This window comes from Mustelus asterias, chromosome 22 (assembly GCF_964213995.1).
Source record: "Mustelus asterias chromosome 22, sMusAst1.hap1.1, whole genome shotgun sequence".
NCBI classification, from domain to species: Eukaryota; Metazoa; Chordata; class Chondrichthyes; order Carcharhiniformes; family Triakidae; genus Mustelus; species Mustelus asterias.
In genome coordinates this window covers 75,774,636-75,791,389 of record NC_135822.1, presented here as the reverse complement: position 1 = coordinate 75,791,389, position 16,754 = coordinate 75,774,636, and the positions used below count along the sequence as shown (strand labels likewise).

The following is a 16,754-nucleotide window of genomic DNA, read 5'->3' as shown; positions in this document are numbered from 1 at the left end:
GACGGCAGATTTCCTTCCCTAAAGGACATTAGTGAACCATGGAAAACAATGTGGGTAAATGTGAGGTTGTGCACTTTGGTAGGATGAATAGAGGCATAGACTATTTTCTAAATGGGGCGAGAATTCAGAAATTGGAAGTGCAAAGGAACTTGGGAGTAATAGTTCAGGATTCTCTTCAGGCTATCTTGCAGGTTCAGTCGGCAGTTAGGAAGGAAAATGCAAAGTTAGCATTCATGTCGAGAGGGCTAGTATATAAGAGCAGGGATGGACTGCTGAGGCTGTATAAGGCTGTGGTCAGACCCCATTTGGAATATTGTGAGCAGTTTTGAGCCCCGTATCTAAGGAAGGATGTGCTGGCCTTGAAAAGGGTCCAGAGAATGATCCCAGGAATGAAAACCTTGACGTACGAGGAGCATTTGAGAACTCTGGGTCTGTACTCGATGGACTTTGGAAGAATGAGGGGGGATCTCCTTGAAACCTACAGAACACAAAGGCCTGGATAGAGTGGACGTGGAGAGGATGGTTCCATTAGTAGGCAAGACTCGGATCCGAGGGCACAGCCTCAGATTAAAGGTATGACTCTTTAGAACAGAGATGAGGAGGAATTTCTTCAGCCAGAGGGTGGTGAATCTGTGGAACTCTTTGCCACACAAGGCTGTGGAGGCCAGGTCATTGAGTGTCTTTAAGACAGAGATAGATATGTTCTTAATTGGTGAGAGGATCAAAGGTTACGGGGAAAAGGCAGGAGAATGGGGTTCAGAAACAGATCAGCCATGATCAAATGGCAGAGCAGACTCGATAGGCTGAGCGGCCTAATTCTGCTCCTATTTCTTATGGTCTTAAAGCAATGAAAACAATTCAAATGAAGTATATGTTCAAGACAGAACATGCTTCTCCTCCGCTAACCAGATGGCTAGACACACTTCATATGATGGAACAATTTAGGATTGACATGTTGGCTCTTCACTGATGAAGCAGACAGCAGTAAGTAACCAAGCTGGTGACTCCTTCCCAGCTGGAGGTTACAGTGTTCTTTTAATAACTAGCAGGCAGCAAATCATCCCTGCTGAGTTTGGAAGAACAACCTTTGCACAGAGTTCCACCCATTGAGCATAGATTAAAGGGTGATCTAATTGTGTTGTTTAAGATTCTAAAAGGAGCTGATGGAGCAGATAAGGAGAAACTATTTGCTCTGGTTGTGGAGTCCGGTACAAGGGACATGATCTAAAAATGTGAACTGGGCTGTCCAAGGATTAATTGGCAATTCTTCCCACCAATAGTAACTCACCCAAGTTGAGGTTGGAGACTGGGGCGGGGGAGGAGGATGATTGATAATAAACTTAGCCAGCTAAAATTTAGGGATGAAGGAACCTAGGTGGATTTCAGATACTGAGCAGATGGGATCTAACTGAATGATAGAATAGCTTTAAAGAGCTGATTAGCTTCCGCCTCTTCCTGTATTCTATCTTTGGATTTTGAGAAGATGGGATTGATAGGTAATGGATTTGAGACTCTCCTCAGATTCATTTCCTCATTACAGACAAACATTTGCTGAAAATGTTAACTTTTCAAGTTGAAGAGTTTGTAAATAAAACCCCAACAAAATTCTTTCAACTAGCCTCGCGAATCCCTCGTCCTGTAGCACAGAACAAATTCAGGTGACTGACTGGTGTGTGTAAGAATAACTCTCCCTTTATTTTTGAGAATTTACAGAGATGATCTTCATTTGGTATCAGATGGCATCAAGATTGGATTAAATGAATGGACTGTTCTTTGAAAGTTCAGTTAGCAATAGGAAGAGGAGGTCACTCCTCCAACATCATTCAAGATCCAGAGACTTAGCCCCAAAATAACAAAGCTTGTAAAAAAAACACACAACATAACAGGTATAATCAGACAAAGCTTCGTCACAGGTTAAAATCCTAGAATTCCCCATCTAACAGCACTGTGGGAGTACCTACACCACACACACATTGCAGCAAATGAAGAAGGCAGCTCGTCACCATCTCCTCAAAGGGCGACCCAGGGATGGGCAATAAATGTTCACCTTGTCGACAATGCCCAGGTCCTTTAGGGATGTGACAATGAAAATGTAAATATCTTTCAGAGATAAACAGTTCTTCATTATTACAAGCAAATTTCAATGCAAATGCAATTAGCTCATGAAAAAAGGGCAACAAAATTAAACTAAAGGTGTAATGACAGCGCCGGGAAAGAGAAAGAACTTCCCATTTGTTGCTGTGTTTGTAAATGAGCAGCTGTCAGGCAGCAGCACCAATCACTTCACATGAACAAAAAGCAGAGGAAAGCCCTTTGTCCACTCCTTCCAAAAAACATCAACATCTTGGGGAACTTCTGGTCCCAGAAAAAGAAAAACTAATTTGACCCAAAGAAACTGTCCCTTTCACACTGATTAGATGGCAACACATATCCCCTTTTGAATGAAATGAAAACAGAAACAGCCGGAACTTTGTTGGAGTTCTCTTGTTCCAGACAACAGTGGATCTGTGGAGCAGGCTGATGGAACACTGACTCACTCAATCCCTTCGACCAAGTGCTGGGGTGGAATTGACCTTACATTAGACAGATTGATCTACTCAAATAGCTCCAATCGCCAGAGCAGGTTGAAGAAGAAATTTCCAGATTTCTTTCCCTTCAGTGTTCTGGGGTTTTACTTATTATTTTGCCTCTCCTGGGAGATGGGGTGACGCATGGCACATTGCAATGGCGTGTGCGTGACAGGCTACCCCGGATAGAGCAGTGGATCTTTTTCCTGCCTGCCATTGTTTGTATGGAAATACCCAGCCGCTGAGGCAGCATCAGGAGAGGAAGGTTCTGTTTTTCTCTTCACGGATGCTGCCAGACATACCAAGTATTTCCAGCATCTCCAGTTTTCACTATGGATGACTAACCTACTCTTGTTGCCATATTCCTCAGTGCAAGAGTTTCAAAGGGTTAGAATAAGATCCTACCTAATCGAGATGAAGATGTGCAGTCCCGGACACTGCGGACTGTTACAGGAATTGGCCAATCACAATGGATGTTTGCTCAGAATAACGTAGCCCTTTGGCATTGATTCCAATTTATACCTCCCCTTTCGCCAAGGCCTTGCTCAAGATCTTCCTCCAGCATTCCTTCAAATTCCTGGATCCCTCCCAAAATTAAGCAAATGGTCAAATGTGCAGCACATTGAAGACAAGCCACATTTTTAGTGTTAAACCCAAAAAATAAATCTGTTGCATGGTGAGGGGAATGTGTCATTGGCACTAATTGTAAACAATAAAATAAAAACACTGAATAAACACACAAACCGATTCAGCCCAAGCCAATGTTTGCTTGGTTTGTTGCATAAGGCTCATTTCATCATTTCCCCCCTAACCATGCGGCACATTGAAAAGGAAAATAAAATGCTTTAACAAGAGAATCCTCTGCAGTTGGAATAAGCAAAGTCTCAGAGGAAAGAAACCTCTATCCCACCCTGAGCGGGGATCCCATTTTGGGAAGGTGTCCTTGGCACGCCACTGTCCCAACAGTTTTCCCACAGTTTGTGCCACTCGGCTTCACAGGTAGAACAGCAGCTCGGACAGCAGGGCGGCCGGCTCCTGGTGTAGAGACTGGCCGCACAGGAAGGCCAGTTTGTGGGCGTATTTGCAGGGCGCCGGTACGCGGATTGTGCCCGACCAGTTCCAGTACAGGTGGCACAGCTTGAAGGTGAGCCTGTAAAAAATAAACACAGCAAGGTTTTCATTGGGATTAAGTGGATGAGTGACCTAACGGTACCCAGAATGCATAAGCCAGTAAGAGAAAAATAAAAAACTTGCATTTATATAGCACCTTTCACATCCTTAGACATTCCCAAAGTGCTTTACAGCCAATGAAGTACATTTGAAGTATCACTGCTGTCATGTAGGAAATATGGCAGCCAATTTGTGCACAGCAAGCTCCCAAGATCATCAATGTGATACTGAGCAGAAAATCATTAAAAATGTTATTTGAGAGGTAAATAAATGTTGGCCACATCACCGGGGAGAACTCACTTGCAGCTTCTTATCTAGAAGGGCAGACAAGACCTTAGTTTAACATCTCCCAAGTTAGAGTAAGTTTGGATTTGTACGTTGCCTTTAACATCCTCAGGATATCCTAAAGCACGTGACCAACTTGGACGTGCTTTTAGAGTCATTGTTTGTTGCCAGATATTACAATGAATTTGGACACACACAGCAGTGTGATAATGACCAGACAATCCCTTTCTGTGATGTTGGCTGAGGGCTGAATGTTGGCCAGATGCAGGAGAACACCTTTGCTTTACCACAGGGTCTGTTGCATCCACCTGAATCATGGTACATTTCAACACTCAGAAATCATAGGAGGCCATTCGGCCCATCGCGTCTGCACCGACCACAATCCCACCCAGGCCCTGTCCCTGCAATCCCACGTATTTACCCCGCTAATTCCCCTAACCTTGGGACACTAAGGGGCAACTTAGCACAGCCAATCTGCCTAACTCCCCGAAAGTCAGTCTGGATTGTGTTTACAAGTCTCGGGAATGGCTCTTGAACCTCAACCATCTGACTCAAACGCATTGAGTCATGGTTGTATTTCAAATGCAGCTGTACACAGTTCTGAGAATAAAAGCTGTCTGTAATTCAAGCCAACCCTAATATTTGCATCAGCCGTGGATCGCACTCACACCTCGAGTCATAAATTGTGGTTTTAATTCTCGCTTCAGAGACATGAGCAGATAATCCAGTATCCAGTAATTCAGTATCACAACACTGAGGGAATACTGCACCGTTACTGATGCTGTCTTTTGGACAAGGCACTAAACCAAGACCCCAGTTACCTGTTCAGGTGGATGCAACAGACCCTGTGGTAAAGCAAAGGTGTTCTCCTGCATCTGGCCAACATTCAGCCCTCAGCCAACATCACAGAAAGGGATTTCTGGTCATTATCACACTGCTGTGTGTGTCCAAATTCATTGTAATATCTGGCAACAAACAATGACTCTAAAAGCACGTCCAAGTTGGTCATGTGCTTTAGGATATCCTGAGGATGTTAAAGGCAACGTACAAATCCAAACTTACTCTAACTTGGGAGGCAGCCTTTCCTTTATTACTTGTGCCTAGAAAACCTGACAAGTATTTGGGGATATAATACTGGAGCAACAGTGGCTACTGGTGAAAATATTCTAAGAAGATTCGGGGCTTCAGTATAACTGAAGTGGAAATAGATTCCTCGAAGCTGGTATGAATGGCTACATTTTATGGCCTGTAGCTGTGCCACAAGTGAAATGTCATTTTGTCATCATTTGTTATTTTAAACACAGATGAGCTCAAGTGCAAAGTGATGAGATTACACAACTTAGATTTGCATTCCACAGTTTATACAAAATTTTACATCACAAATGTAGAACTGCATTTAACCCTGGAAAAATCTAACATTTACATTAATCTCACTTCAACAAACCTGACTCCCTTTGCCTTCACTTCTCCCATTTTAACTCCCTGTACCCAGGCGTAATGGAGTATCCAAGTCTCACGTTTTTGTGACTGACAATTCTAAAGTGCACTCACCAACTCGTTGGTCAGAAAAATTCCTTTGATTGAATACAAAAGAATGGTCTAGTGGGCACATGAGCGGCGCAGGCTTGGTGGGCCAAAGGGCCTGTTCCTGTGCTGTATTGTTCTTTGAATAAACTCTGCCTCCCAGATTTCACTGATGTTTGGTTAATTTGTAATTAATCATACAAAAGATAAAGATGGCATGTACAACTTTAAAATGGAGACTGATTGTTTCTGCATTTTATACCTACCTATAATTTACATCTACCTATAATTAAAGCTACCTATAATCACCTGAAGAAGGAGCGACACTCCGAAAGTTTGTGCTACCAAATAAACCTGTTGGACTTTAACCTGGTGTTGTGAGACCTCTTACTGTAATTTGTTTAGCAAAGCTTTGTGCTGTGGTTCAGTTACGCAGTGTCTTTTAAACCCACTTCACTACTTGTGGACTTTATTCTCTCCATAACCAGAATTATGAAGCACAGAATGAGATCGCCTTTACATAAATGTGGAAATCTCACATCCTCAAACTTTTCTTTGTAAAATGTAAAGCTTTTTTAATGTTTTCTATGCCGTGCTCTGTCCTGCCCACCTTACCTCTGCATGTGGTCAGGGCTGAGCTTCAGGCTGTTGAATACACAGATGTAGTGCGTTGGGATTCCACAACCTTGACGAACAGTATGGGCCAACAGGAAGAAGTCGGTCCTTAAAAACAGGAAAAGCACAATCAGTGTTGAGAGGAACTAAGCTCACACGGACACTGCTTCATGCACAATGGAACTGGTCAGGCAGTGAAGAATGCTAATAGCACAAGAGTACAAAGACAGAAAGTGTGCCTAATCCATGGTATGGGAAACTTGCAGCTGCTTCTCAGGTTGGTGAAGTGGTTCTGATACTGGAACACACAGGAAGACAAATTAAGCCAAAGAAAAGAGACTTCAACATATCAGATTTGAACCCCAACAACACATGCTGGACAATAAGGCTGGCATAAAGCGGGGTGTGAGATAACGGTTTGGTAGGTTTGACAGAATTGATTTTTGGATTCACATCTTACTTTCTGCTGCTGGTCAGTAACGGTTACTGCCAGATCTTGGATACAGCTTGAAATGGAAAGGTTATTACTCTGAACACCAGGTTTCTCCCATGACCACAAGTTACAGGGGCCTTGTTTTAACACATCAGTGAGATTCGCAGTCAGCATCGGCTCCACGAGTAAAGCTCGTGTTTAATGCCTGTGCTTCACTCTCCAGAGCTCTGTCTCTTGCACCTTGCACTGTGCATGACCAGATCAGAGGGCAGTTCACACAGCAAGCCAAGCAGCAGATCCCAGGGCTCCACCGATGCAAATGCAGAATCAGCTGCAGGAAGTGAGGCCTACCCTGTGTTAACAGTCCCTGGAAACACTGATGCCAAGTCTGGTCATGAGTGACTGTAGCTCACCATTCCTTGTGGGTGACAGTGTGGTCCATCACAGTTCCAGGAGGTGGCACCTCGAGCCTTCCAGAGCCCGCCTGTGCATACAAATTGGTGCTGATCCTCTTCTGCACCACAATCACCATCATTTTTGGGTGATAATTGCTGAACACCTCAAAGCACTTCAAAAGTTGAGGCAGTTCGTAGTCTGTTACTGTATTCAGCTGGCCATCAGATACTCCATCCCGGTACACGACTACCTTCTCTGGGAGACAGTGGTTCATCTGAAGGGTGAAGAGACAGTGTGTCAGCGTATGTCAGACCCCAGCCATTCTGCTCACTGCAGCCAGTCAAGGCCACCAGCATTCACCCACTTCAATCCAGGGCCACATCCTGCCCATGTTGAACAGAGAAAAAGGGACAAGAAGAGAGAGAGATACTGTACACTGGAACTAGAGGAATAGCAGAGAGTTGGTGCCTTCTACCCCTGCCCATTCTAAGCAGATGCCTTGTACCCAAGCCCACTGTAAATGTAGGGAAGGGTACACTGTCTGAATAATTCATGGTGCCATGTGCCATTTACACCCCTTTTATATTTCAGAACTATTTCCTTGCTGTCACCATAGCTATTGCCTGTGAATCTTCCGTCACCAGACTATTTCCTTCAGAGGGGGAGGTGATGGCCTAGTGGTACAATCGCTAGTATAATCCAGAAACACAGCTAATGTTCTGGGGACCCGGGTTCGAATCCCACCACGGCAGGTGGTGGAATTTGAATTCAGTAAAAAATATCTGGAATTAAGAATCTACTGATGACCATGAAACCATTGTCGATTGTCGGAAAAACCCACCTGGTTCACTAATGTCCTTTAGGGAAGGAAATCTGCCGTCCTTACCCAGTCTGGTCTACATGTGACTCCAGAGCCATAGCAATCTGGTTGACTCTCAACTGCCTTCCAAGGGCAACTAGGGATGGGCAATAAATGCTGGTCAGCCAGCGACATCGATGTCCCACGGATGAATAAAAATATCAGCACTGACTACCTTCCTTTCTGACAGAGGCAAAAGAGAACCCTTCTCCGACCCCAGGGAGGTCGGTAGATTCTCCCACATCTACAGGCTCTGGTATCACCATGTTTAATTTGAAGGCGGTTTACGGTGACAGAGAAATAAAAGACATTCTGATTGGGAGCAAACTCTGCACAGAAAGACTAGCTGAGCAGACTGATTCTGAACAAGGATTGAAAGAGGGTAGAAACAAAGGCAGATGGGAGAACCCTCTGAATGAGACTAGCTTATCTCCAACCTATTGTGTGAGATAATAGGTACGCAGCATGTTGACTTTGATTCCTTTGCTGGCTACCTCGTAATATTTCTTCAGGGATGCCACCATACAAATCTTTAAGCCGTCAATGATTTCCTGATTGGGCAGCTGAAATGCCACCTTCGAGAACCATTTGGTCATTGACCTGGTAAAAGAAACACAGAATGAGAGAGAAATTGCAGCCCCTTCACCTCAGCATCCAATCTTACTCCACGCTCTTACCCGCGGTAATGTAACTGCAGATTTATTCTGCTGCAATCTCATTGTGTAGTCTCAGAGTTTTCAGCTACATGGAGAGGTGGTCTGGATCAAGCTCCTGTATGCCTCACCACATCTTATCAGGTGATGGGCAACTGGAGGAAATTAGGACCAGTGTTTTAGGAGGATTCTGCTCGAGAATGTAGGATTGCTGACTTTACCCGCAACAACATGACACATTTATGTCATAAAATGATCTGAACAGGAATTAGTCTTGGATCAATGGCAGAATTCTTGGCATTCTCAGGAAGTCATGGGCTTGCATCCCACTCCACAGACTTGTATCAATAATCCAGGCTGGCATTGTGTGTGGAGTTTGCACATTCCCCCCCCGAGTCTGAGTGGTTTCCTCCAGGTGCTCTGGTTTCCTCCCACTCTACAAAGATGTGTGGGTGAGAATTGGCCATGCTAAATTGTCCCTTAATGTCAGGGGGTTAGTAGGGTAAGTAAGCAGGGTTGTGGGGATGGGGCCTGGGTGGGATTGTGGACGGTGCAGACTCGATGGGCTAAATGGCTTCCTTCTGCACTGTAGGGATTCTATGATTCCAGCACAGTGGTGAGAGTGCGCTGTATTGTCCACGATTAATAATTCAGACTTAAATGTATTCACTTTTTAAATTCATTCATGGGACATGAGAGTCACTGGCTGCCTAGCATTTATTGCCTATCCTTAGTTGCCCAAAGGCAATTGAGAGTCAACCACATTGCTGTCACTTTGGAGCCACACGTAGGCCAGACCGGGTAAGCATGGCAGATTTCCTTCCCTAAAGGACATTAATGAACCAGATGAGACACCAGACCGAGGTTCTAGCTACTCGAGATTGCAATGCACTATTTGTAACAGCAGGGGAGATTTTCCCTGGTGTCTTTACTAATATTTATCCCACAACGAACATTTCAAATGTACATTATCTGATTATTCTGATTGTGGGACCTCACTGCATGCAAATCGCTACCATTACAACTGTGAACACACTCCAAAACGCCGCCTTTAACTGGAAAGCAGTTTGTGAGGTGGAGCTGTGAAAGGCATGATATAAAAGCAAGTTTTTATTTTTATTACAGGAGTGGAATCAAACAAAAGCTGCCATGAGCTAGTGGAGAAATAAAAACACTCACTGAATGCCTGGTCAAAGAGATCGGCCTCAGATTTTATCAAAATTCCGATCACTCTCAGCTGTGTATGAAATGCAACAGGATTTTCCCTTTCTCAGTTCAGTACTGGCTGGTGGGAAGGCTCTGACCTCTTCTTTAGAGAAGAAAATCAAATACTCTCAAACAACATTTGTGTTAGCTAGCCAGCCAGGTTAACCTGGGAGTATTACACATGGACTGCAGTAATGCGGGAAGGCAGCTCACTCTCAAGGACAAGGTCACATCAGCTGTGTAACCAACCCTACACGTGAAATCTGGTACACGTAGACCGGTCTCCCACAAAATGTTCTAGAACAGATGTGCCCCCATGGGCAAACATTCGGAATTTAAACATACGGCAGCACCGAGATGACTTATCACACTGTTTGGTGAAACTTTGCAGTGGAGAATAAAACAACCAGGAAGTCGTCCAGCCAGTGTGCTGGAACATTGGCACATAGGTTCTGGGTGTGTCCTATCATGAGCCACTTACAACTTGACAGCGGCAACAGAAAACAAGTTTTACAAAGAAAGGAATGACGAGCAGGGGAAGGCCCCTCGAGTCTGTTCCACATTCAGTCAGATCATGGCTCATCTGATTTTAACCGCAACTCTGCATTCCTGATTATCGGTGAAAACCTCGCTCCTCCATGTTTATCAATAATCTGTCTAGCTCTGCTTTAAACATAATCAAATACTCTGCCTTTCGACAAAGAGAATGCCAAAGTCTCACAACCCTCAGTCAAATCACTTTTTCACATCTCTGTCTTAAATGGGTGACACCTAATTTTTGAACAGCGGCCCCCCAGCTCTAGATTCTCCCACAAGAGCAAACATCCTCTCCACATCCACTCTGTCAAGGCCTCTCAGGTCTATCAAGTTCATCATACTTTTCTAAACTCCAGCGGATACAAGTCAAGCCTGTCCCGATAACCTGCCCATTCCAGCTGATAATCTAGTAAACCTTCGCTGAACTGCTTTCAATGCTTTTACATCTTTCCTGAAATAAGGAGACCAATACTATACATCGCCCTCCAGATGTGGTCTCACCAATGCCCTGTGTAACAGATGCATAAACTTCCTACTTCTATAATCAATCCCCCTCCACAATAAGCAATAACATTTGATGAGCTTTCCTGACTACTTTCTGTACCTGTATACTAGCCTTTTGTGATTCATGTGGAGCACATCCAGATCCCTCTGGATCTCAGAGCTCTGTAATCTCTTACCATTTATTTGTCCTGCCCACATTATACTCTATTTGCCAGATCTTTGCCCACTCACCTATCTATATCCTTTTGTAGCCTCTTTATGTCCTGAACTTATTTTCTATAGAATCCCCACAACATAGAAAGAGGCAGAAAGAGCCATTCCAGTCCATCTAGTCTGTACCAACTCTCTGAAAGAGCATCTCACCCAGGCTCTCCCCTCCCTGTAACCATCACATTTACCATGGCTAATCCACCTATCCAGCTCTTCTTTGGACATTGAGGGGCAATTTAGCATGGCCAATCTACCTAACATGCACATCTTTGGAGTGTGGGAATGAAGTGCAGCACTCACGCACGCCGAAACAGGGAGAACATGCAGAATCCGCACAGTCACCCAAAGCCGGAATTGAACTCAGGTCCTTGGTGCTGAGAGGCAGAAGTGGTTTTTAGTTTCAGTTTAGTTTACTTATTAGTGTCACAAGTAGGCTTACATTAACACTGCAATAAAGTTACTGTGAAAATTCCCTAGTCGCCACACTCCTTTGCCTGTTCGGGTACACAGAGTGGGAATTTAGTATGGCCATTGCACCTAACCAGCACATCTTTCGGACTGTGGGAGGAAACTGGAGCACCCGGAGGAAACCCACACAGACACGGGGAGAAGGTGCAGACTCCGCACAGACAGTGACCCAAGCCGGGAATTGAACCCAGGTCCCTGGCGCTGTGAGGCAGCAGTGCTAACCACTGTGCCACTGTGCCGCCCTGGGTCCCTGGCGCTGTGAGGCAGCAGTGCTAATCACTGTGCCACCGTGCCGCCCTGGGTCCCTGGCGCTGTGAGGCAGCAGTGCTAATCACTGTGTCACCGTGCTGCCCCGGGTCCCTGGCGCTGTGAGGCAGCAGTGCTAATCACTGTGCCACTGTGCTGCCCCGGGTCCCTGGCCGTGTGAGGCAGCAGTGCTAATCACTGTGCTGCCCCGGGTCCCTGGCGCTGTGAGGCAGCAGTGCTAATCACTGTGCTGCCCCGGGTCCCTGGCGCTGTGAGGCAGCAGTGCTAATCACTGTGCTGCCCCGGGTCCCTGGCGCTGTGAGGCAGCAGTGCTAATCACTGTGCTGCCCCGGGTCCCTGGCGCTGTGAGGCAGCAGTGCTAATCACTGTGCTGCCCCGGGTCCCTGGCGCTGTGAGGCAGCAGTGCTAATCACTGTGCTGCCCCGGGTCCCTGGCGCTGTGAGGCAGCAGTGCTAATCACTGTGCTGCCCCGGGTCCCTGGCGCTGTGAGGCAGCAGTGCTAATCACTGTGCTGCCCCGGGTCCCTGGCGCTGTGAGGCAGCAGTGTGAACCACTGTGCTGCTCCGGGTCCCTGGCGCTGTGAGGCAGCAGTGCTAATCACTGTGCTGCCCCGGGTCCCTGGCGCTGTGAGGCAGCAGTGTGAACCACTGTGCTGCTCCGGGTCCCTGGCGCTGTGAGGCAGCAGTGCTAATCACTGTGCTGCCCCGGGTCCCTGGCGCTGTGAGGCAGCAGTGTGAACCACTGTGCTGCCCCGGGTCCCTGGCGCTGTGAGGCAGCAGTGCTAATCACTGTGCTGCCCCGGGTCCCTGGCGCTGTGAGGCAGCAGTGCGAACCACTGTGCTGCCCCGGGTCCCTGGCGCTGTGAGGCAGCAGTGCGAACCACTGTGCTGCCCCGGGTCCCTGGCGCTGTGAGGCAGCAGTGCTAATCACTGTGCTGCCCCGGGTCCCTGGCGCTGTGAGGCAGCAGTGTGAACCACCGTGCTGCCCCGGGTCCCTGGCGCTGTGAGGCAGCAGTGCTAATCACTGTGCTGCCCCTTTCCTAACTATCTTTGCGTCATCAACAAATTTAACAACATACTTTTGAGCCCTTCATCCAAATAATTTACAGAAATTAAGAGTTGAGGCCCCAGCACTGATCCCTGTGGCACATCAGTCACCACATCCTGTCAACCAGAAAATTATTTAAAGTTAAAAGTTAAAGTTTATTTATTAGTCACAAGTAAGGCTTACATTAACGCTGCAATGAAGTTACTGTGAAATTCCCCGAGTTGGCACACTCCAGCATCTGTTCGGGTCAATGCACCCTAACCACCATGCCTTTCAGAATGTGGGAAGAAACCGGAGGAAACCCACGCAGACACGGGGAGAACGTGCAGACTCCACACAGACAGTGACCCGAGCTGGGAATTGAACCCGGGTCCCTGGCGCTGTGAGGCAGCAGTGCTAACCACTGTGCCACCGTGCTGCCCCGGGTCCCTGGCGCTGTGAGGCAGCAGTGCTAACCACTGTGCCACCGTGCCGCCCCGGGTCCCTGGCGCTGTGAGGCAGCAGTGCTAACCACTGTGCCACCGTGCTGCCCCGGGTCCCTGGCGCTGTGAGGCAGCAGTGCGAACCACTGTGCTGCCCCGGGTCCCTGGCGCTGTGAGGCAGCAGTGTGAACCACTGTGCTGCCCCGGGTCCCTGGCGCTGTGAGGCAGCAGTGCTAACCACTGTGTCACCGTGCTGCCCCGGGTCCCTGGCGCTGTGAGGCAGCAGTGTGAACCACTGTGCCACCGTGCTGCCCCGGGTCCCTGGCGCTGTGAGGCAGCAGTGTGAACCACTGTGCCACCGTGCTGCCCCGGGTCCCTGGCACTGTGAGGCAGCAGTGTGAACCACTGTGCCACCGTGCTGCCCCGGGTCCCTGGCGCTGTGAGGCAGCAGTGCTAACCACTGTGCCACCGTGCTGCCCCGGGTCCCTGGCGCTGTGAGGCAGCAGTGCTAACCACTGTGCCACCGTGCTGCCCCGGGTCCCTGGCGCTGTGAGGCAGCAGTGCTAACCACTGTGCCACCGTGCTGCCCCGGGTCCCTGGCGCTGTGAGGCAGCAGTGCTAACCACTGTGCCACCCATGTCTATTCTGTTTCAGTTAACTAGCCAATCTTCCATCCATGTCAATACGTTACGTCCTGCATTATAAACTTTTATTTTCTGTGATAGCCTTTGGTGAAGCAGCTTATCGAATGCCTTCTGGAAATCCAAGTACAGTACATCCACCGGTTCCCCATTATCCACCGCACCTGTTTCTTTTTCAAAGAACTCCTATAAATTGGTTAAACATGATTTCCCTTTCACAAAACCATGTTAACTCTGCCTGATTACCTTGAATTTATCTAAGTGCCCTATTATAATGTCTTTAAGAATAGCTTTGAACATTTTCCTGATGATAAATGTTAGGCTAACTGGCCTATAGTTTCCTGCTTTCTGTCTTCCTCCATGTTTGAATAAAGTAGTTACATTAGTTATTTTCCAGTTTAATTGAACTTACTCCCTGAATCTAGGGAATTTGGAAAACTAAACACAGCGCATCAACTATTGCAGTTGCCACATGTTTTTAAGATGCTAGGATGAAATCCCTCAGGCTGAGGGACTTGTTAACCTGCAGTTCCAGCAATTTGCTACGTACCCCTACCCTGGTGATTGTAATTTTCTTGAGTTCCTCCTTGCCTTCCAAGTCCTGATTTACAGATGTTTCTGGGATGTTACTTGTATCCTCTATTGTGAATACTGATGTTAAATACCTGCTCCATTCACCTGCCATCTCCTTATTTTCCATTATTTATTCCCCAGACGCACTTTCTATAAGACCAATGCTCACTTTAACTCTTTTTTAAAGGATCGATAGAAACTCTTCTTATCTGTCTTCACATTTCTATCCACCTTTCTCTCAGACTCAAATTTTTCCCTCTTTATTAATCTTTTAGTCATTCTTTGCTTTTAGATTCTGTCCAATGTTCTGACCCGCCACCCATCTTTGTGTAATTATATACTTTATCTGCAAATCTGATACCATCTTTAACTTTTTTTTAGTTCCCCACGGATCGTTGGTTCTCCCCTTGGAATCTGTCTTTCTCGTTGGAATACATCTACTCTGCGTGTTCTGAAATATCACCTTAAATGTCTGTCACTCCACCTCTATTGAGGTATCTCTTTACGTAAATTGCCAGTTCTGCTTTCTTGCTTTCATAACTGCCCTTACTGAAGTTTAAGATGTTAGACCCACTCGTCTCTCTCAATTAAAAGTCCATCATATTATAATCACTGCTACCGATGCACACCTTCATTAATTAATCCCAGGTCAGGCATAGAATTAATAAACAGAGCCACAGTAACAACCCAGACAGTTTTCTCTTCCTCTAAAGCAAGGGCTGCTCGGTCCTTGCAGCTTCTATACCACCTGAGCTCACTCATGATGGATTTTCCTTATCCAAATGCACAGCCACTGAATGGCAGTGTTTGATGTGATTCAGAGAAAGATCCCTTGGAAAGAAATACTGTTTAAGACAACAGCAGAGAGTCACACAAGTAATCCAAAGCAGCAGCAGGGACTTACTTATTCATGCTGGCAACAAACCCAACAACGGACTGCTTGCCCCTGACAGGGTCATGGTACACATCCATTCCTATCACCATCAGCTGCTTCTGAAACAGGGAAGACACACAAAGTGAGCACGAGGGGCATGCAGATAGTTCACTATGATATTAATCTCAGCAAGGCCAGGAGTTATTTCTACACACCAGATCTGACAGCAACTTGATAAAGATTATCAGTGAATGGGAGATATCTGTTTGAGGCAAAGGGCACAGATACAATTCAGTAGCTTTACGTGAGGAGGCCAATTAGACCCCTGAGCCTGTTCCACTGCCAATGAAATCATCGCTGATCTGCAACCCAAATTCTTGTATTTATTCTGGCCCCATAACCCCCGAATACTCGAACAAACACATAAGATTACGGAGGGAATAGATAAGATAGAAGCAGGGAAGTTGTTTCCACTGACAGGTGAAACTAGAACTAGGGGCATAGCCTCAAAATAAGGGAGAGCAGATTTAGGACTGAGTTGAGGAGGAACTTCTTCACACAAAGGGTTGTGAATCTGTGGAACTCCCTGCCCAGTGAAGCAGTTGAGGCTACCTCATTGAATGTTTTTAAGGCAAGGATAGATACATTTTTGAACAGTAAAGGAATTAAGGGTTATGGTGAGTGGGCAGGTAAGTGGAGCTGAGTCCACGAAAAGATCAGCCATGATCTTATTGAATGGCGGAGCAGGCTCGAGGGGCCAGATGGCCTACTCCTGCTCCTAGTTCTTATATTAAACATTAGGAGCAGAAATGGGCCTTTCAACCCTTCAAGCCATTTGATAAGATCATGGCTGATCTGACTGTGGTCTCAACTCTCCTTTCCAGTCTACGTCCCCCATACTCTTTGTTAATCAACAAGCTATCTCACTCAGTCTTAAAGATACTTAATGATCCTGCCTCCAGCGCACTCTGGGGAAGAGAATTCCAGATTGACGACCCTCAGAAAAAAAATCTGCTCACCTCCGTTTTAAATGGGACACCCCTCATTTTTAAACGATATCCCCCACAGTCTAGTCTCTCTCATAAGGGGATATATTCTCTCAGCACCCACCTTGTCGAGTCCCCTCAGGATCCGATATATTTCCATAACATCACCTCACATTCTTCCAAATTCCAATGGAGACAGGTCCAGCCTTTCTTCGTTACTTAACCCTTTCACCTCAGGAATCAGCTGAGCGAACCTTCTCTGAACTATGTCTAATGCAATGATACCATACTAAGGAGACCAAAACTGCACACAGTACTCCAGATGTGGTCTCAACAACACCTGTGCAACTGTCACAAAATTTCCCTTGCAATAAACAAGAACATTCCATCTGCCTTTCCAATCACTTGCTGTACCTGCAGACTAACTTTTTATATCCATGTACCAGGACACCCAGATCCCTCTGTATTTCAGAATTCTGCAATCTCTATTCATTTAAATAACATACTGCTTTTCTAT

At 46.4% G+C, this 16,754-nt stretch overlaps 1 protein-coding gene across 1 annotated transcript in view; it reads right to left on the bottom strand.

Annotated features, from left to right (window-relative positions):
• Window positions 1-1,676: 1,676 nt before the first annotated feature.
• piwil2 (piwi-like RNA-mediated gene silencing 2) overlaps window positions 1,677-16,754 on the bottom strand; it is a 91,358-nt gene continuing 76,280 nt past the window's right edge. Inside the window, exons 19-23 of the mRNA XM_078239668.1 lie at window positions 15,282-15,370; window positions 8,344-8,449; window positions 7,008-7,264; window positions 6,162-6,269; window positions 1,677-3,717 (exon numbers count right to left, since the gene is read on the bottom strand). Coding sequence (XP_078095794.1) covers window positions 3,561-3,717; window positions 6,162-6,269; window positions 7,008-7,264; window positions 8,344-8,449; window positions 15,282-15,370 — 717 coding nt within the window. The 3' untranslated portion in view covers window positions 1,677-3,560. The remainder of the gene's footprint in view (window positions 3,718-6,161; window positions 6,270-7,007; window positions 7,265-8,343; window positions 8,450-15,281; window positions 15,371-16,754) is intronic.